The sequence below is a fragment of the Thunnus maccoyii genome, chromosome 15 (assembly GCF_910596095.1).
Source record: "Thunnus maccoyii chromosome 15, fThuMac1.1, whole genome shotgun sequence".
Lineage (NCBI taxonomy): Eukaryota > Metazoa > Chordata > Actinopteri > Scombriformes > Scombridae > Thunnus > Thunnus maccoyii.
The window spans coordinates 9,259,297-9,280,082 of NC_056547.1; the positions used below are offsets into that span (position 1 = coordinate 9,259,297).

The 20,786-nt window shown below is 39.2% G+C and overlaps 3 protein-coding genes across 4 annotated transcripts; all 3 read left to right on the forward strand.

The window, feature by feature from the left end:
* The first annotated feature begins 262 nt into the window (after positions 1 to 262).
* tekt2 (tektin 2 (testicular)) lies at positions 263 to 7,456 on the forward strand. 2 transcript variants are annotated; one of them, XM_042435712.1, is made up of 10 exons: positions 263 to 544; positions 1,730 to 1,892; positions 1,995 to 2,120; positions 2,413 to 2,618; positions 2,978 to 3,121; positions 3,433 to 3,547; positions 3,833 to 3,940; positions 4,046 to 4,189; positions 4,288 to 4,367; positions 4,857 to 7,456. In XM_042435712.1, the coding sequence occupies exons 2-10, from the start codon at positions 1,737 to 1,739 to the stop codon at positions 5,059 to 5,061; spliced, it is 1,284 nt and encodes a 427-aa protein (XP_042291646.1). In that variant the 5' UTR covers positions 263 to 544; positions 1,730 to 1,736; the 3' UTR covers positions 5,062 to 7,456. The 2 variants fall into 2 exon arrangements, with proteins under 2 accessions (XP_042291646.1, XP_042291647.1); XM_042435713.1 differs by having other exon boundaries at positions 1,733 to 1,892.
* A 44-nt stretch (positions 7,457 to 7,500) lies between these two features.
* LOC121913058 (free fatty acid receptor 3) lies at positions 7,501 to 9,711 on the forward strand. The gene has a single exon (XM_042435714.1). The coding sequence runs from the start codon at positions 7,733 to 7,735 to the stop codon at positions 8,732 to 8,734; it is 1,002 nt and encodes a 333-aa protein (XP_042291648.1). The 5' UTR covers positions 7,501 to 7,732; the 3' UTR covers positions 8,735 to 9,711.
* A 1,834-nt stretch (positions 9,712 to 11,545) lies between these two features.
* LOC121913060 (free fatty acid receptor 3-like) lies at positions 11,546 to 16,742 on the forward strand. Its single transcript, XM_042435717.1, has 2 exons — positions 11,546 to 12,717; positions 15,142 to 16,742. The coding sequence occupies exon 2, from the start codon at positions 15,179 to 15,181 to the stop codon at positions 16,100 to 16,102; it is 924 nt and encodes a 307-aa protein (XP_042291651.1). The 5' UTR covers positions 11,546 to 12,717; positions 15,142 to 15,178; the 3' UTR covers positions 16,103 to 16,742.
* Positions 16,743 to 20,786: the final 4,044 nt, after the last annotated feature.

Sequence of the window (20,786 nt, forward strand, 5' to 3'; positions counted from 1 at the left end):
TGTAGTGAAAATAAATTATTCTCCTTGTTGCTGGAGACCCCCAGGAACCCCCTCAAGGACCCCTGGGGTTCCCCACACCCCACTTTGAAAACCACTGATTTAGTGGTCAAATGAAACTTCTTAGTTTTCTATTTTTCTGTTTTGTGTGTTTGGCCCAAAAATTACGTAATATAAAATGTTCTATACTTAACTGTAACCCCCCCCCCCCCCCCCACACACACACACACACACACACACACACACACACACACAAGAGAACACGAGAGTGCTGATAACATATCAATGTGAGTATACATAAAGTAAACTTAACAAAAGTAAGAATTGTTTGACCTTCTTTACGTCCTCTGTAGGCTGATAATGTCATAAACGTATCAGAATCAACAAAAACGTTATTAACTGGACGTTGCGCAGTATTTTAATTATTAAGTAAAGTCGAACGTTGTGTGGGCTCGTTGCCTGGAGACGGCCCGAGCAGTTGTTGCTATAGGAAACCGAGTCCAGAAACACCAGCACGCGCCGACTATCGGAACATTCTAGAATTCCGGTGAGTACAATTCTAAGTGAAGATACTTTAAAATGAGTTTTAAACTTTATTGATACTATGTTGAGGATTAAACTCCATGTAGAGAAACAACAGGAGAAACTAAGCTGTTCGAGCTGACTTAAGATCATCAGAAATAAAATGTGACGTTTTATCAGAATAACGTTTCCATTTATCTCTCATTAAGCCTTTGTATTAATTTTTTTGCTGGTTCTGTTGTCTGGTTTAAAGTAAATTGACTGTTGTTTCGAAGAATTCAACTCCTGTCATGTATCATGTATGTAACTGTCACATTACTCCGGGAGTCTCCACCTCACTGCCTGTGTCCTACCAGCAAATTTCAAACAGTCCATTAAGTTTAAGTGCGTTCTGTTAAATTTACATAAATGTTATGTTAACACAGCAGTAGTCACCTCTGAGTAACTTATGACCCATAAGTAATCCACATAAATTATGAGGGATCTGTAAATTATTGTTAAGCATAAGTATACTAAAAAATACCGGTGGTGGCATTAGGAATGTGGTTAAAGTACATACAGTATAGTTGTGTTCTTATGGAGAGTGCAAATATAAAGCCATGGTTTTCAAGTAAATAATTTATGAGAAACAAATAAGAAGAAGGTGCTTTTATTATCAGGTCCAGGAGGTGTAATGTCTATTGTAAATATTGCCTATACTTTTGAAAAGTTCAATCTATAAAAACTACTTAGATTTTTTGAGTTTGAGCCTTTATATCCAAATCATGAGCCATTAAACAAATGAAGTGGACTAAATAGTGTAATATTTTCCTTGGAACAGTACTTGGAGAGTGTCATAAAATGGAGATACTGGAGTCTATAAAACTGTGTATGAGTACAGTCCTTAATTAAACAAACCATATATATATAATAAAACTACATTAACTGAGTTTTCTGGGTCAATCAGATAGTTTAAGGGCGATCCAAAGACATTTACTCTAATTGAAACTGAAATTATGAATGAAAATTCAGTTGTTAATATAAGAATACATAAATATAAGTTTCTCAAGATATTGAATGTGTTATTCTGCTGCATGTTCCAGCTTATACCACTTCTGTAAATACTCACTGTGAAACTCAGGGATATTAATATGCTTCTGTAAAAGTGTCACTTAACTGAGCCTGATAAATATTTTAATGCAGAGTCTGATATTTTTTCATGTTGCTGCAGCAGTACAATGTCTACACTTCCTGCAAAGCCCGGCCTGCACCATAGTGTGTCAGAGTGGTACAGCAACAACCACCAGCTGTCTGCCACAGCGCAACACGAGCGACACGTTTCTAATGTGATCCGCCAAGAAGGCAGGTCACTACGCAACGAGACCAACTGTACGGTGGGTTCTTGTTTTGTGAGGATGCAACATGTCAGTGTCACCTCCTTCTCCACATTGTATCAGTTCTACCCTCAGTGATTTTGATGCTACCTTTCTTTGCAGACAACCTGGGATGAGAGTGATACCTCTCGCAGGTTGAGCGACCGCGTCTGGGATGTTGCTCGATGGAAGGAAGCATTGGAAACCTGCGCACAGAAAGTAGATAAAGAGATGGAGGATCTGACCCTGGTGATTTATCTCATTTTGTGTTCACAATATTACAAATATATCAGCCTTTTTTGAAGTGCTAGACCCTATGTACTTTAATGCTTGTGTGAGTGTATTTGTGTGATTTTTAGGGTAAGTATCAATATTATTTGAATCCAATGTAATCAAAATTTAAAGTGGCAGCCTTTCAACAGATAACAATCATACTTGTGAGAACGCAGGTGTCAGTTTGTCCTGTTGAAACAAACTTCACTGTCTGAATCTGACTGAAATGACAGCGATATGACCTCAGCGTTGATGTGTGTTGGGACAGTCTAAAGAGCAGACCGAGCAGGCCCTGGCTGCTACTGCGGTTCCCCTGGAGGTCAGCACCGAGTGTCTGACGCTGAGGGAGGGACGGCGAGGGTACGAGCTGGTCACCGACCCCGTGGATGAACAATTAAAAAAAGAAGTGGAGTTGATTGAAAGGGTGCAGCAAGTCCTGCAACAGCACATAGACAAGGCCTTTGAGCAGCTGTGGTAAGAGAGCTACAAGGATAAAACTACAGATGGACCCTATTTCTTTTTTTTTTTAAGTGTTTTTCCACTGTTTTGTAAATGTAAAACCATTCCCTCAACTTCCATAGTGTGTTTGTCGCTTTGAAATATTCACTTTTTGTATTGTTCACCCATGATTTAAAGGTGCAGTGTGTAGGATTTAGTGGCATCTAGTGGTGAGGTTGTAGATTGCAGTCCGTTCCACTAGATGCCACTAAATTCTACACACTGCACCTTTAAGAGTACAATATCCTCTTAATGGGCATGTAAGGTTATAACAGGTTATATTGATGCAGGTTGTTGCACCTGACTGACCACCTTCCTGTGTTTTATGTTCCCAGTATTTTGCAGGAGGCTCGGCACCAACTGACTGCTGACCTCCAAAACAAGATGGACGCCCTGGACATCGATATCTCCTGCCTGTCACTTACAATAAAGTCACCTCTGATCTCCCTGAAGACCAATCCTACTCGCATACCGTCAGGGTAATCTCAAGATGAGGGTGTGCATGAAATAACAGAGTCAAATATTGCATCCAGTGGCAGCTTTTATGCATTTTACATCTCCATTTTGATTTATTTTGTTTGAGTGTTTTACAGGGCAACAGAATAAAAAAATAAACTTCTAGATTACTTAGAAGAATTTTTACTTTCATGGCACATTATATCCTGGTATAAACATTTGAGCTGAGTTAAGTACAGAATAATGCTTCAATTTTCACCTTGCTTGGTTAAATCAGAGTTTAAAAAACAGCCTCATAAGCTTAAACGCAGATATGTCATTGCCATTGTTGTAGGTCCTCCACCCCCCAGGAGTGGGTCCAGTTCAGCCAGTATAATGTGACTTGTGCCCAGGAGGCTATGCAGGTGTCCCAGCAAATGAGGGAGGACATGAGTCTCACTAGAGCCCAGGTAAATGTGATGTAACTACACATGACCTCATACTATTTTTAGTGGAAATATGGCCTTATACAAACCATGTTCCCAAACCGTTTAGCTTAAGACTGAATGAAACATCCATTTTGAAGTGGATTTCAGAGGATTTCTTCAACGCAGATTCAAAGATATTTACAAAATTTGATAATGCTTTGGGAACAGTTTTGGAATATCATGCACTATTTCTGCTCTCATTTCTTCTGTGGGGTCAGATGTGACACATTTGCGATTAATTCCCTTTCTTTATCCTCTGTTTCTTAGCTGCAGAATGAGTTGGAGACTCAGCGCAGGGCCACAGAGTTTGCTCTCCGTAAGCGAAATCACCATGAAGAGCAGGCCTGCGATGAGCTCGAGTGGCAAATAAGAAATGTGAGTCATCTATCAAAGGTCTTAAACCAGCCGTATTACTGGAAGGCAAGAGGTGACTGTTCACTGTGAGGTGTTTGTTTATCAGCAAGGTGTGTCTGTCTGTAGACTGAAGATGAAATGACTGACATGGAGAGCGACATCCACGGGCTGGATGCAGATCTGCAGGCGGAGACGGCCTCCCTGAAGTTGGCTCACACCAGACTGGAGAACAGGACCAACAGACCTGGCATGGACCTGTGCAAAGATGAGGTTTATATGAAATAGATCAAGGACTATTAGCAGTTGTAATGGAGTTGTTCTGAGGTTTCTTCCTGATTTGATCCTTTTCTTCCTGTGTTTTTTCCCAGGTGCAGCACGGCCTCATTAATGAAGTTAGTCAGCTGGAGGCTACAATCACGGCTCTGAAGCAGAAGCTGTCTGAGGCTCAGTGAGTCAGAGTTTGTTGCTATGATCACAACTTAGAGCTAATTATTTATCCACGTTTTTATCTTTAAGCAGCAAAAACAAGTCTGCTTTATTGGCCATGTAATTTTGCACATACAGGAAAGTCAAAAATTAGCTAACAACACAAAAATGATAAAGGTAACACTCAATCATCCATAGAATATATGTCTTGAAATATATTTGTATCTCTCTTAAAACTATTGAATAATGAATAAAATAAAGGAGAAAACACATTTAGGAATGTCGTTTTTATTATACAGTGTGTTCTGTACATTGTGCTGCCTTAACCCCAGCTAATTAAACCAGCAAGAAGCCACAGAAATGAATTATCGAAAAAATAAACACACAGATTATTCGGGCTACAGTTTTACAGTAATAAATAATAGTTCTTAATGTTTTAAATACCACATGGGAAAGAAATCCACCTAAAACGATCCTCACTGCTTGTTTCTCTTATTCCATGTTCACTCAGACACTCATTACAGAAGATGAAGCTCCATCACGCCCGCATGTTGCAGGATCTCTCCAGAAAACAGGAAACTCTGTCTCTGGAACAGCGAAGCATGAACACTCGTACCCGCCTCACATCAACTTCCTGCGCTGATAAAACTCCGGTGCTGCTGGTCCCGCTCACAAACTCTAGTGGGAGGAGTAACCTGCAGCTGCTGGCTCAGTAAGAACATGGTATTAGATGGTTTTTTTGAAGGGAAGGAGTCTAATTTAACAAATATATAAGGATGATTAATTCGTTTTCAGCTTGGATGTAATGTTTCTAATCCTGCAGACATTATCAAGCAATGTGCATGACACCAAAATGCTCTGTCCATCCTTAAAATACATTAAATTCTGATGTTGTAAACTTGAAGAGAATAGTTAGCTTAATAAATTAAATGTGTAATGAAATGCATTAATGCTGAAGGACAGTGTGTATTTTGTTTATCTCAACAATAACTGTCATCCTTTTGCAAAAAAAAGACCTTCTTTTGTGTTGTTAATTTGCTTTCAGTTGTGTTGTGTTAAATGATCACTTATGTACTTTATCTGCATCTATTTAACTTCCTTACAAACATCATGCAAATTATCTTTAAAAATGGTTTACACACATATTTACACATCTAGTCATCAAGATATTTCTGGCATCTGAGTGTATTTACACTTTTGATGTTGTCTTTTTTAGAATTTAATGTTTGAGTGCTACAATTTGAGAGTGAAAGCGCTCAAGTTCATGGTCTAGTAAGGTCATTACTTTTATGAACCATTAGCTTTAATGGCTTTGTTTGGCCTTGTCATATTGTTTGATCATCTGACGCTGTTTGGAGCATGAAGACGGTGATAATGACGTGAACTTTGACTCATACAGTATATACGGTTTAGATAAAAAATCTGGTAAACAGGTAATAAACAAGATCCCTCAGACAATAAACCCATGTAATTCTCACCTGCCTCAGCTTTAATGTCTTTAAATGGATGTTTGTGTCATTCGCTGAATTTTTATGAGGATTAAGACGAGAGAGAGAAAAAGATCTGTTTATAAGAGGTGCTAACACCCTCTTTAAAAGAGATTTATGGGGCTTTTCTGTGTTTGAAGGTTCCGATGAAAGATTATCAGATAAATCTGTGTTTGTTTGTTTAGAAAATCATCTGATTACCAGTTTTCACTGCACTTACGATAAATTACCATATTCTCCAACACATATCGAGACCACAGAAAGGTTAGACGGCATTTGCAAATCAGTATTTGTTTCTCTAAACTACATCGGACTAATACAATGAGCCCTAGAAAGTTGACACAATGTTGGTGGTTATTATTAGTCATAGACATGGAAGTGAGAACTTTGACTAATCACATGAACAACTGGCTCAACACACTGCAAGGCAGAGGAGTCTCCCCTGTCTCAAACCTCGACGAACGGATCAGTTATATGAGAACTTGTAAGCTCCTAAGACACAACATTTTAATAAAACAAATAAAATTGTTATTGTGCACTATATTAATCAATAAGGTTTGACTCTCATCTTGTCTTTGTTAAATATGAGCAAAATTCATTATTAAGGCAATCACAGAAACCTTAAAAGTTTTTTGTTCATGACAACTTAGCCAGGACTGTTTAAAGGATCAGGCGATTTTCTATATTTTCCTTATTGTCAATAAATCTCATGAGCAGAGCCAAACCAAAAATGAGCTAATCTTACAAGTATTATGTGTGTATCAGGCTTTGGATGCTTGTAAATGGCCCTCATGTTGAAAATAACTGCTGCAACCCTCTGAGGCCGTCAGAAAATAGAAAACAACAAAATGTTAGAGGTGACTGAAGGCTGTACTAACATCACATTCAATTCAGCTAATAAATAATATAAAAATATTGTCATTATTTACCAAATATTCATTCTAAGATATCAGAAGAATATATATCATACACATTTGTTTTGAACAGTGGATCGATAGACTAATCAAACAGCTAGCAGCCCTGTTTTGAACTGCTGCAGGTCTTTTCTCGGAAAAACGTTTCTTGGTATCTGTCACTCTGCTCTAATAAAATGCCTCTGCAACAAGTCACTGATTTTCTGCTCCATTTTCTTCACCAAAAGCCTTTTGCATGACACACCTTCTCTTCTCTCACACTCACTTTAACACACCCAAAAAGGAAAACATTCTCTGCCATAAAACGGTGAGAAACGCGTTCGTTACACAAAGCCCAACCCATCCTCTTCCTCGCATCGACCATCAACTTCGGCACTTTTATGACTTTACTGCCTGGTCCTCCAGTTCATTTAGACTGCTTCAGCTTTAAGGGGATGACCATGTGCTTCCTGACACTCTGAATTATTCTGAATCATTTCACTTAAGGGCCCAGATGCTACCTGTCTGTTGCCCTCCACTGAGAGGGCAATTAAGGCAGCCTGGTGCCTGCTAAATGCCCCCTGCTTCTGCATGAGCGGATGCGTCTTTTTATCTGCATCTCTGTCATGATGTCGTGTAAACCTCGCCCCCTTCATGCCCACATGCATTAGCACCTTTGTGGCCACCGCCTCTTTTCTGCTGCCACGTGTGACAGGGCTGCTGCTTCTATGTCACAGTCTGTACATGACGGAGGGAGATGATTCACATACCTGCTTTGGAAAGAACCTTGCTGCCACAAATGGAGACTCTGTCTTCTGAAATATGTGGTTTATAAATGGAGAGGACACAAAGATAACTGTGCACCTGACTCTTTGTTTGCTTATTTTAGTCAAGACTTTCCTGTCAGCTTGAATTTCAAGATTTAACTTGTCATGGTAAAAAGGAAGAAGTGCCACTTTCTTGCAGGACTTCCTTTGTAAACAGTATCCATGTCCTAATCTGAAGAGATGCAGGTGAGTGTCAAGGATTGCGTTGCTCTATGTGTCTACTCCTTCACCTTTCTGCTGGGTCTTCCTGCCAACCTGCTGGTCCTGTTTGTGTACCTGCGCAAGGCCCGCAAACGTGGCGCCACGCCCAACGTTGTCTACGCTCTCAACTTGTGCCTGGCCAACCTGGTGCTCGTGGCCTGGCTGCCCATCAAGGCCCTGGAGACTTTGCTTCAGGACTGGAGGCTACCAGCACCTGTCTGCCCTATTTACCACTTCTTCCTCTTCTCCTCGCTCTACGGCAGCTGCCTGTTCATCACCGCCGTGACGGTGGGGCGTTACCTCAGCATTGCATTCCCGATTGTCTACAAGTTGTACCGCCATGCTCGTATCTCTTGCTTCATCAGTGCTGCCCTGTGGACCTTAGTGCTTCTACACCTCGGCATTGGCCTGGTGGCCGAAGGAGGGGCCCACTTTGTCTCCATCAAGAACAACACCTTGGCTTGCTATGAACATTTCAACACCTCCCAGCTGGCTGTTCTGCTGCCCCTGCGCCTGGAGATGGCCATTGTCCTGTTTATTTTCCCACTGATTGTGACGTCCTTTTGCACGTTGCAATGTGTTACCTTGGTGTGGCGCTCAAATTTACCCCCAATGGGGAAGAGAAGAGTTCTGACAGTTGCACTCTCCACACTCGCTGTGTTTGTGGTGTGCTACGCGCCCTACAACGCCTCACACATTGTGGGGTTCGTGTTGCAGGAAAATGTGGAGTGGAGGACATACGCCATGCTGACAAGCTCCTGTAATGTTTTCCTGGAGCCTGTGGTCATGCTGATGCTGTCGCCAGCAGTGTCGAGAGGAGTCATGGGAAGAATGTGCGGACGGCAAAGTCAATTCAGCCGAATCGAGGGGTCTCGTCGTCGATGTAATTATGCCATCGCTGAAGCAAATGTCAGGGCGCCGCCTACGCTATCTGACAGAAGCCAGGCAGGGGCAGAGGTGACCAAAATAAGTCAGGGGTGAGGTCACAGTGAGCGGATAGTTCAGGGACTTTGTGGTGAATCTAAAAGGATAAATAGGATGAAAACATTCACGGACAGACTGATAGAAGATGTCTATCCTTATCCTACTGTTGTGAGGCTTGGAAATGTGGAGCACAACTGCTATATGACTCTTCAGAGATGAACCAGAAAAAAAAATCTACAAACAGTCTTTGTCAGTTTCGGGCAGAATGATTAAATCCAGACCACATCACAATGTGTCATCTGACCGTAACTTCTCTTCTTTCTTTTCTCTTTCGACCAAATATTTAAGAAGAAGAATGATGACAAAAGCAGTTTTGCAAGTCTGACCACAAATGTGCAGTATTGATGTTTCCTGTCATATGTCAGTGCTTTTTCTGCCCAATAAAAACTGACTCAGCAAGTAGTTTTTTTCTGGAATGGCCTAAAGCAGGGCCACCTTGTCAGTAAAAAGGAACTATTTGCAGACTTGGAAATCTACATTTTTGCCTAAGTAGATTGCACGTCTTTGAAATGGACTAAGTGTTACTTCTCACACTCTGAGATTACAACAAGACTTTGTTTTAAACCAGTCAGTGGAAAAAAGAGCTTAACTTTGCATCACATGATCAGTTTGATGACAAATGGCTCCATCTGGTGTCAATTAGTCCTCCAAGCTGCAACACGGAAATCTCTTTCAAATATGTTTTCTTTTAGAAAGTGTTTTTCAAAAATTATGGCTGCGTTTCAGCATTGTTAACGTTATTAGTGACACCTGTGCTTTAACATAAAGGTTTACCAACAGTTTGATGTTGGAAGTTAAATATACACCACCTATTTCTGCATTAATTGGTTGGTTTCTGAACATGTTAATCAGCTGTCTCGGTTACGTTTGTGTTTACTTTTTAAAATGTTGTTAAATGACCTCAAAAATAAAGTATGAGCTGTCCAAGTGTATCCTGTGGTTTTGTTTGTTGAAACACCTTTGAATTTAATGAATCTAACCTCCTGTCAGCCACAACACACACAGTTAAATTCAGCTGGAAGACGACATCTGTAAAAGACAAACCAGAAGATGATTTGTTTTAGTTTTAGTTGTCTCGTGAGACCAGACAATCGAAGATCTCCACACTTATTGATTGTCTGGGGATTTCTAAATGAAAGTTAGTTACTTGAACGGCTAGCAACAAACCTACAGTCCTTACATTTTGTCAAGGACATGCCTGAAATGATGCTCTCCCCTCATTCTCTATAGTGAACTGCATGTCACCACCCCAATATGAAGTGCCGCCCTGAAGACTTTGGATTGGTAGTGTTGGGTTTCCAACTAATTGTTTCCATCCAGTTTTAACAACAAAGCTGGGAGATTGTCCTCAGTCATTCGTTGAGCAAAGTGCTTACAGACTGATTTGTGAGTCTATAGTCTTAGTAGTTAATTATGTTATGTCTTGATTATTATGTAAATTGTCAAGTTTGAAAAATATCCAAGTTGCTCTATATTTTTCTGATATGCACATACAACATTATCACGATTTACTTAGTGAATGATGTGGTTATCTCTGGGTTACCATGGTGAGCTTATCAATTTAAACTTCACCTTCACCTTGGTGAATGATTACTGCAATTATCAAGTGGTTGATAGATAGCCTGAAATGATCACTACTGCTTCAGAAACACACTGTACACTACTGTAGATTGACCCTGAAAGAACAAAAGAGACAGTGGTAGCACAACATGTGTTTTTTTTTGGTTTCAATGGGCCTCCGTAGTCATCAGAGTGAACATTTTGGGTTTGGGTATACATCCTGGCAGTATACAATACAGAAAGTGTACAATTTCACACACATAAGCGACAAAAAAAGATACAAGACATTTAAATAAATCACATAATGATGTGGGGATGAGGGGAGAGAAAAGGCAATAAAAAGTCTAGATAATGACTGATGCACATTCTTTCATATTTGTTGATACTGTGAAATGTTACAGATGGAAAATATATTTTATCTTCACTAGTTTTATGCAATTGTGTAGGTAAAGACTTTCTGAGCTGAAGTCAGATTTGTTGTTGAGTCAGATGAGCCGAGGTAATATCAGAAATGCCAGACAGAAAGGGTTGAATTTTAGAACATAATCTAGACTAGTGGAGCCTGTTTAGTATCTTGACTTGAATTAAAGGATAGTTCTCAAATTTTAAAGCCTCAAGTGTGTCTTAAAACAACAGTCAGGTGTCCATATAAACACTGAAAGAGGTTTTCCTCGCTGTAATCATTCCTCCTGTTCATACTGGCTATTAAAAGATCCCCTTCAAATATGCTTTCAATGTAAGTGATGGAGGCCAAAATCCACAGTGTGTCCACAGTCATATTGTGCAAAAATGCATTTAAAAGCTGATCTGAGGCTTATATGAGGCTTCAGCAGTCTGAGTTAGTCATATTAAGTGGATATCTGCCATATTTACAGTCTTTTTGTGTTTCCCTGTTGAGCTGTGGTGGAAGTATAGTGACAAAAAGAGGGAATTTGGTACTAAAAAGAATGTAATGTTGAAAGATATCTACTTGATTTGACTCATTTAAAGCTTCATATTAGCTTCAGATTTGCACAGAAGGAGGCTTGTGGATTTTGATGGGATCTTCTAATGATCAGTATGAACATTAGGACTGATTACAGCAAGAAAAACACGTTTCAATGTTCATTTGGGCTCCTGACTGTTGTTTTAAGACAGACTTGAAAAACTATGTCCTTTAATGTTATTGTAATACAAATAAACACATAGAATGAATACAAATCATACAACATGAACACCAAACATAAAATAATACAAAAATGTTCTCCTTGTGTTCAGATTTACTTACTTTACATTATGAAGCCTCACGCCAGCACTGAAAACATTGTTCTAGTAAATAAATACACTAAATGTACAGTTGGTGGGTTTTAACTTCCTCCTGTGTGTACAAACATTTACATGAATCATGTCTGATATAAACATGCTGCATGTTCACCCCCCCCGGGGGTCAGCCAGGGATCGTCTGGCACCGCGGTGCAGACTAATCACAGGTTTGTTGTTGAGCATGTTGTTGTGACAGTATAAACAGATTGTTGTGTTACAAACTGACTGAGTGTCAGACCACAGTGGAGCTGAGGGGCTCCACAAGCTGCAGACTGAACCCATCTGTCCCCTCAGACATCGATCACAGTTTGACTGAGACTAATATCAACACCAGTCAGCTGCCAGAACTGGAAAACACGTCACGGGTGTCGCAAGTGTGTCTACAGGGCAGACAGGTGGACCCAAACGTAGACTTGGCAGACAGAAATGTTAAATGAGGGCGGCTTTAATGCTCAAAACACAGAAAAAACAGGCTTACAGGTCATAACGAGAATCAGGCAAACAAGTCCAAAAGAAGCAAGCCGGTCAAAATCAGTCCAAACAGGAACAGACAGGAACAGGATCAAGCAAAATCAGTATCAGGCTGACCAGTACGTGAGAGTCCTTAAAAGCAAGTATGACAAACTGGCAGGGAATGGATGATTGAGACCAAGTATAAGTACTGAGTAGCTGAAGCAGGTGAGCAGGTGTGTATAGCGAGCAGGAAAGAAAGTCCGGGGGCACCTGGTGGTCAGGTGGAAAAACTGCAAAGACCAAGGGGATGGAGGGATGGAGGGATGTGGGAATTACAGCAAGATAAAAGCTCAATTTTCCATTGTTAGATGCTGTAACTGATGCATCATCTATTGTTTGTCAAGGTCTTTAACACAGAAAGTTATTACAATACGTTTCCACATACAGCAGGCGGAGCTTTTGAGCAGTTGCTGGGTGATGATGTTTGGATAGAACAAAGATTATGCACCAGAAGATTATTAAATTTCCGCTGTTGAAGGCAGATAGCAGATATTGTGATCTGATCAGTCTGCTTTCAGGAGTCAAAGCATGCTGACAGTGTGCTGGAGTATCAGACAGGACGGCCGCACAGTGATGGAGGTCCTGATATATCAAGTTTGACAGAGGTGAGATTGTCACATTTTTTTTATAATAATTTCATTAAAAGACATGTTTTACATCTGGTCGGCAGCATAAACATCTGGCTGCAAATTCATATTTTTCCTCATTTTTCAAAGATGAATGCTGGAGTTCAAAACAGATAACAAGTATTAACAGATAAATCTGTTAATATTTTGTAATTTTCTTATCATCAACAAACGCCATGAAAAAAACCAAAAACAAAAAAATGGAATTGATCTTACTGAAAAGTCTGTGAATCTAAAACCTGATATAGTTTTCCTTCATTTAATTTTTATTTAGAGTTGATTCTGATTCTGACTACTTTTTACTTACTACTCTCTATAATCCCACTTCTACAGACATGCACAGAACCATCAAACTTTTGCACTTTCTGCATTACTTCCTTTTTATATACTATCATATAAACTAAACTACCTGCTCATTGAACGCCGCTCGCTCATAATCTGTATGGCTGTAATCCGTTAAATGTCATTGTAATTGTTTCATTTCATTGATCTATGTACAATATCTTGTGTTTTCTCTTTTAATTTATCTATTTATCTTGTTTATACTGTACTTATTGTAAATACTTTACCTAGAAGGCACATAGTCATCTGACGAGCACCGACAGTTTTGCACTAATAGCATCATTGCTTTTAGTCATTGCTACTTGAACTTTGTTTTATGTAGATTTAGTTTTCTATAGTTTATATTATAGTTGTATAGTTAGTATATATAGTATAGTTGTATCTAATCTAATATACACTATGCTAATAATCACTGCAGCACTAAATCTGCTGCTGAAAATAGTCCCCAACAAATTAACAATTTCTCCCATTTGAGTACCATCTGATAAAAACAACAGACTATATAGATTCATATTACATTTGCATTTATAGATTTTAAAATATGTATATATAGTATTTGTGACCTGCGTCTAAAGATGTACTTCCTCAGTATGAACCTGTTGTATTGGGGCTGAGTGCTGAAGACAGAGTAGGGAAGTTGGAAATTACTGAGATGAACTAACACATATTATTGGTTTTGCTGACAATAAGAAAACTAAAGAATAATCAAAACCCTATCATCAGACTTATCCTTTAAATATACCGAACCTTAGAACTAAATGAAGGCTTATGTTGATTATTATACTCTCTCTCAATTTGCATCTGTACATTTAAATAACTGAATTTCACATTTCAAGAGTGACGTTTTTAAGAAGATGCTGTTTTTCAACCACAGTTTGGTTTATGAGAAATTACAAGGAGAACTTCTACATCTTTGCTTGCAGTAATTTCAGTGTGAAAAGTTCCTTCGACTACATAATCTTTTTTTTCAGTGACTTGCTTTAGTGCTGCAGGAATGCAAGGTGCCATTACTATTTAAAATAAAAACAGAAGGCAAGACATTTTGCATTTACAGGGGACTTATCTGACTGGAAGTAGGTTCTATTAAAACCCGAAATTGCAGATGAAAAATATTATATTTTATTGTATTGATAAAATATTGTTTTATATTGGGGCCAGTATGGTTATTGCCAACGCACCTCAGTGGATGATGTCCAAACAATAGTCACACAAGGGAATAGTTCAACATTTTTGGGGAATACATTTATTTACTTTCTTACCGAGAATTACTTGAGAAGATCGATATCAAGCTCAATATCATCTAAATATGAATAAAAAATGATATCACACCAAATACGAAGCTACAGCCACCAGCAGGTTTGCTTAGCATAGTCACTTCCTGGAGTTTCCATTTGTTTCCTGGCAACCTCGACAGAAATCCACGAAGTTACTGAGCCAGGCTAGCTGTTTCCCCCTGTTCCCAGTCTTTATGCTAAGCTAAGCTAACTGGCTTCTGGTTTTACAGTATTAACTGTACAGACATGAAAGAGGTATCTAGAACTACTCCTTTAATATAAAATTTGTTGCTCTTAAAAGCTCCAACTGTACACTGCATGCTCAGCACCAAACGGCAAACAGACACAGTTAGCTGTAGACTAGCTGGTGAATGTAGCGGAGCATTCAGCAGCTAAAGAGCCAGATATTTCCCTCAGGAGTTGATAGAGAGCAAAAAATAGAGCTAAAAGAGAGTGAATATTGGACTTACATTCACCAGGTGGCCAGAAACATGACTAAAAATTAATGATAATGTTGCTCCGTAACTGCTGGATGTGTAAATAAGCAACTGTTTAAACATATCAACTTCAAAAGTGATGATATGTCAGTGATGTCTTCACATCTTGTATCTGCTGCCCCCAAGTGGCCAAAAAAAATCAGTTAATGCAGGTTTAAAGTGAGGTAGCTAATGGCAGGTCAACAGTCAGACACAAGAAAACTCAAAAACTGTTTTGTTTTGTTTATGTGGCTGAAATTTGTGCAGTTCTTTTCCTTTATAAATCCCGACTCATGCTTTCTTTCGTCCAGCACCTGTAAGAGTCCGTCACCGGTGTGAGCGGCCACTATGCTGACCTGTCACCTGTTGCTGTGTGTCTACATCGTCACCTTCCTGATGGGGGTCCCTGCCAACATCCTGGCATTCTGGACCTTCTGCCTCAAGGTGCGACGCAAGGCCACCCCGATAGACATCCTGCTGCTCAACCTCACCATCTCCGACCTCATCTTCCTGGCTCTCCTGCCCTTCAAAATGAAAGAGGCTTTTGACAACATGGTGTGGCTGCTGCCTTTCCCCCTGTGCCCCTTCACTGGTTTTCTCTTCTACGTCACCATCTACAACAGCACCCTGCTCCTCACGGCTGTGAGCGTGGAGCGCTACCTGGGGGTCGCCTACCCTCTCAGGTACTCCGTGTATCGCAGGCCTCGCTACGCCGCGGTGGCCAGCGTCATCTTCTGGGCGGTGACCTCTCTGAACCTCAGCGTGGTCTACATCATGCCCTACGCTCAGTGGAGAAATGTTGCAGGCAGTGACAACAACAGCTCCGCGCTGCCTCCAACCACCTGCTACCTGAATTTCACCACGGAGGAGCTCAACATCCTGCTGCCGTTCCGCCTGGAGCTCTTCCTGGTCCTCTTCTGCATCCCCTTCTTCATCTGCTGCTTCTGCTACGTCAACTTCATCCTCATCCTGTCACGTCTCCCAAACATCAGCAGGCGCCGGAGGCTGCGAGCCATCGGCTTGGCCCTCGGTACCCTGATAGTGTTCGCCGTCTGCTTCGGGCCCTATAACGTCTCTCACCTGGTTGGGTATGTGCGTAGTGACAGTGAGCAGTGGAGGGACGTGGCGTTGCTCTCCAGCACCTTCAACGCCTGCCTGGACCCCTTTATCTTCTACTTCTCCTCTGCGGCGGTCAGGAGCATGTTGAGTCGCTGCGTCAGGAACATCATGGCAAAGCTGCACATCCTGAGGTGTGGAGGGGCTCCTCACTGACTTCACAAGAGACCCTCCAAGACTGAAAACTGCAGGAAAGTAGCACCTCTTTGTGTGTTTTTGTTTAGTATGTGTTGCTTATTTTATGCAAAAAAATTGTGGACAAATGTTACTGCAGTCCAACCAATGAAAGAAGCTCTGGCAATATTTTAATTGTGGCTGGCAGATAAGATTGTGTCCTAACTTTAATAGAAAAGAGGTGATGCTTTGCCATAAAACACTTAAACGCCCTGAAAAAATTGTTTCCCAATGAGCTTCTTACTATAAGTGATTATATATGATATATGAACGTGCTATTTTCAACCACATGTTAAACCAGTTGTGGTTGTTGTTCGCTTATGTTGTCAGCAGTCAGTTAAAGGACCAGTGTGTAAGATTTAGTGGCATCTAGTGGTGAGGTTGCAGATTGCAACCAACTGAATACTCTGCCTCCTCCCAAGCATATAGGAGAACCTACGGTGGCCATGAAACTCGCAAAAAAACACGAAAGGCCCTCTCTAAAGCCAGTGTTTGGTTTGTCAGTTCTGGGCTACTGTAGAAACATAGCGGTGCAAGATGGTGGGCTCCGTAGAAGAGGATCCGCTCCCTGTGTAGATATAAAGGGCTCATTCTATGGTAACAAAAACACAACAATTCTTATTTTCAGGTGATTATACACTAATTAAAACATACTTATGAGTATTTTATTCAATTTCTGCCAAGTCCGTTCTGCTAGATGTCACTAAATTCTACACACTGCACCTTTAAATCTAATCAGACCGCACAGCCCTGATTAAGCAGATTCAATTTTTCAGTGTTAAACTCTGTTAAACTGAACTTAAACTTTAAATGATGCTCTTTTAGTCATGTCAGAGAAATACTTTAAGGGATCAAGTAAACACATCAAGATGCAAATCCGTTTTTGTTCTTTACTGGCTGATTCGAGCTACAAATGATTCTTTAGCCAAATGACACACAAAAAAACATTTATCACTTCTACATGTGTCGAGCATTTGCAGATAGTTTTGTTTTTGTATCTGCTGAGGTTGTGAGATGTCTTTCTTGGAGATCTCTGACTTTGCCTGAATGTAATTTCATCTATGGACCAAATGACCCGCATGGCTCAGCGCCATTAGATAAAAGTGGTAAAATGTGTTTTAAAGTAAAGACTTACTTATGAAGTGTTAGCGTTAAGTTGTCACTGATGAGATAAGTAGCGGTTAAGAGATCATTTATGCATAATGAGCTGCACTTGAGAAGGACCTCTCCTGTGGACTTTTTAGTCATTTATTTTTTCTTAAACTGTTTTGGTTTTTTTTGGTTTTTTTAAAACCCATCAAGTGTGCACTTAAAACTGTCAGCAGGCCAATAATAAAGAGTCATTATCAAAGGACAGATAACTGTTATTAAGTCAGTAATAGATGGTTTGTTGCCTGGATGCTCTGCAGCTTTCATCCAGAAGGTTGAACAGTCAGTGAGAGAAAACTTACATTTTAAATACATAAAAACAACCCGGCAGATATTTTTTATTCAAACGACTCATTGCTGATTCATAGTTATAAAAGTAATGTATTCATAGTTTATTGAAGGCATTAATATCAGCATATAAACATAAATTATTGTTGTGGACAGCTGCTCTATTTGAGTCGACTGTCCAAATTAATTCTCTGGAAACGGCTAAATGACCCCCAAAGGGATCCCAAGATAAATTTGAGGGGTCATGAGATGAATAAAGGGATAAAACAGATATATATATACATATATATATATTGCTATACTGCAACACTTCTTCATCTCTTCCTCTTCCACTAAAATCCTTCAAATGAAACAAACTGAAGGAAAAAAAAATCAGTCTTTGCTTGAACATTTGCTCATAACTTTCTTTATTTTGAGGTGTCACAAACCAAAAAGGTCACAAATGAAGGGTGTAATCTGGTTAACTGGAGGCTCTCTGGTGTGATTTTAGGGGAAAAAAAAGAGTCTTATCAGGTGCAGACATACAGTTTACTGGTTAAATAAGGTTTTAACAGCTGCCTGCATGTGACTCAGAGAGCAACAAGGACACTGTTTAATCAAAGATGAGTGTTTTACAGGAGCGAGGGATAAAGCAATTAAAAACCAGGGGCTGTTAGACTACATAAGCAGGAAGAAGAGACGTCCACTGCTGAGCTAATTTGGAGTTATAAGCACAAGACAGGCGGAAGTGTAAACACGGACATTAAACAACGCTGCGGTGAAGCGCGTCTATAAAGCACGTCTCTCTCTGGTCTGAAGGGACTTCAAACAAGGAGGCAGAGCGCTGACTGATAACCGCCCTGCGACCATTTCCCGACAGTAATAGTGAACGTAGTATATCCTGTTGTATACTGCGGAGCCAGAACACTCTGTTCATTTATTAGTTTATTGAACACAATCACCATTTATAAAATTGTTCCCTCCAGCAGAGAAAAGGTTGAATGTCGGATGAAGCTTTTGGATCTTGATGTTTACTGTTGACAAAGAAATTTAATTCAGTTACATGTTTAATGTCATTTAATATTTATCTTATTGTCTCTCAGTAGTAATAGTTTTCCTACAGTTTCCTATTCAATCTGTACTATTTCCAATTAATTTATATTTCAACCTTCCTTTACCAAAGTAATCATCTTATAGTCACACAGAAAGCTAACAGAGTGCAAAAATATGATTTTTTTTCTTTCTTTGTAGTTCTGTGTAAATTTAAAGGTAAGCGTACAGCTCATTAAATATGGAGAAGTACTGGAGTTTAAAATAATTCACTGAATAGATATCTCCTCGAAATTGATGGGTTTTTTTCATTTTAGCATTATTATTTGCAATTTTAGCATTATTTATCTACTCTGTTCAACTATGTAACTGATATATAAGGACTCAGTTGAGACTTAATGTGTTCTGTCTCGATTGTTCTTATAATTAGTGCCAAATTACACTGTTATTTTAAAAAAAAAAACATACAAGGAAAAAGAAATTCTGGGACCAATAAGATAAAATACTGCCAATTTTAATGCAAAATTAGATATAAACTAACTAGGGAGTATTTTCTTTTTGCAGTAGTAGTGACACAAGAGGAAACATAAATATCAAGTAGCTTTTTTTTTTTTTGAATAAAACTAATTGACGTGATTGTAAAAGAGACAAAATGGCAACTTGTTTGAATATTAAAAAGAAAAAAACACCCTGCAAATTCTTCTCTCTGAAGTTTTGGTCATCTCTTGTCATCAGAAAGTGTTTTCAGTTCACCTTAAAAGGAAAAAAAACAATTAAATTAATTTTTCTGACTGCATCATAACAGCACAGCTGCAGGATATTTCTTGTCTGCTTTCATAAGAGTACAATAGAACACAAGTACTTTAAAAACTACAATAACTGTACTTGTAGTGAGTTAATGAGATGAAACTAAATGAGTTTACTGACAGCGTGTGATTCATAATAGTCTATCAGATAATTTTATATTGATTTATAAACACCGCAAGGCTTTGATATCTGATGTGAACGTCATCTCCTGTCTTTTTATGAGTTCAGATTTCAACACGATGAAACATTCGGCTGATGTTCTTCAAATATCAAAAAAAACAAAAACACAAGTTTCATACATAGAGTATTTATTCAAAAAAAATTAAATATGACAACCAAATAAAAAGGCTCAACTTTAGGACCAGGATCAGGTAAATGTTAAGACAAAAAAAAAAAAAAAAAAAAAGGTCTTGACATACAGTTTTACTTCTAAAAGTGACAGGATGTAATAAAAAGGCAAAAAAAAAAAAAAAAAAAAAACCAAAAGAACAAGCACATTAATACACTGTGAAACCCAAACATCACTTTTCTCTTCGAGCGTGATATGCAGCAAACCACAGAGGTGTAAAGATTTATGTTTGTGGGGAAACGGGCACTCATGATGACACAACCAAACTATCCCAAAATTTCACATTAGAAGAAAAAAAAAAAAAAGAAACAAAAAAAAGAAGAAAAACTACAATTAAAAAGGAAAAACCGATTGCACAAACACTTCATTATTGCCGTCCATTTAAGAATGAACACATGAAATTGACAGTAAATAATGAAAAAAAAAAAAATGTTGTTAACAGGCAGTAAAGAGACGCGTCGTGTCCCCCGTAGAGATGAAGTCAAATAAATAATGCTACATAATGTTTAGACCCTCGTTTTCATGAGTTTGTTTGTTTTTTTTGAAGTAGAAGAAGAAGAAGAAATGTTTCGGGTTGTGCTCCAGAGTGCCCGTCCACTTAAACCGATCCCCCACAGGCCGTTTGGTCCTGTCAGCTCCGAAAACTGATCAGTTCTGCATATTATCTGTTCTTGGCATATGTTGGACGCGCGCGCTCTCACACACACACACACACACACTCACAAACCAAACATACACACACAATCACAACTTACAGTATTGTCATGTATCAATATATACTTATCCATGTAGACTCGGAGCTCGGCGCCCGTTCTGAACGTTAAGATTTCATTGTTTTACTCAGTTTTTTTTTTGTTTGTTTGTTTGTTTGTTTGTTTGTTTTCTGTTCAGCACCATCAGGAAAGGCACAGTCTGTAACGGACAAAATCGACAAAAGTCTGAGGATGAACTTTCAACCCTCCTCTTGTGAATATGCAAAAAAAAAAAAAAAAAAAGAAGAAAAAGACCCAAAATAAAACCTTTAATGATGCAGTTTGCAGTGCT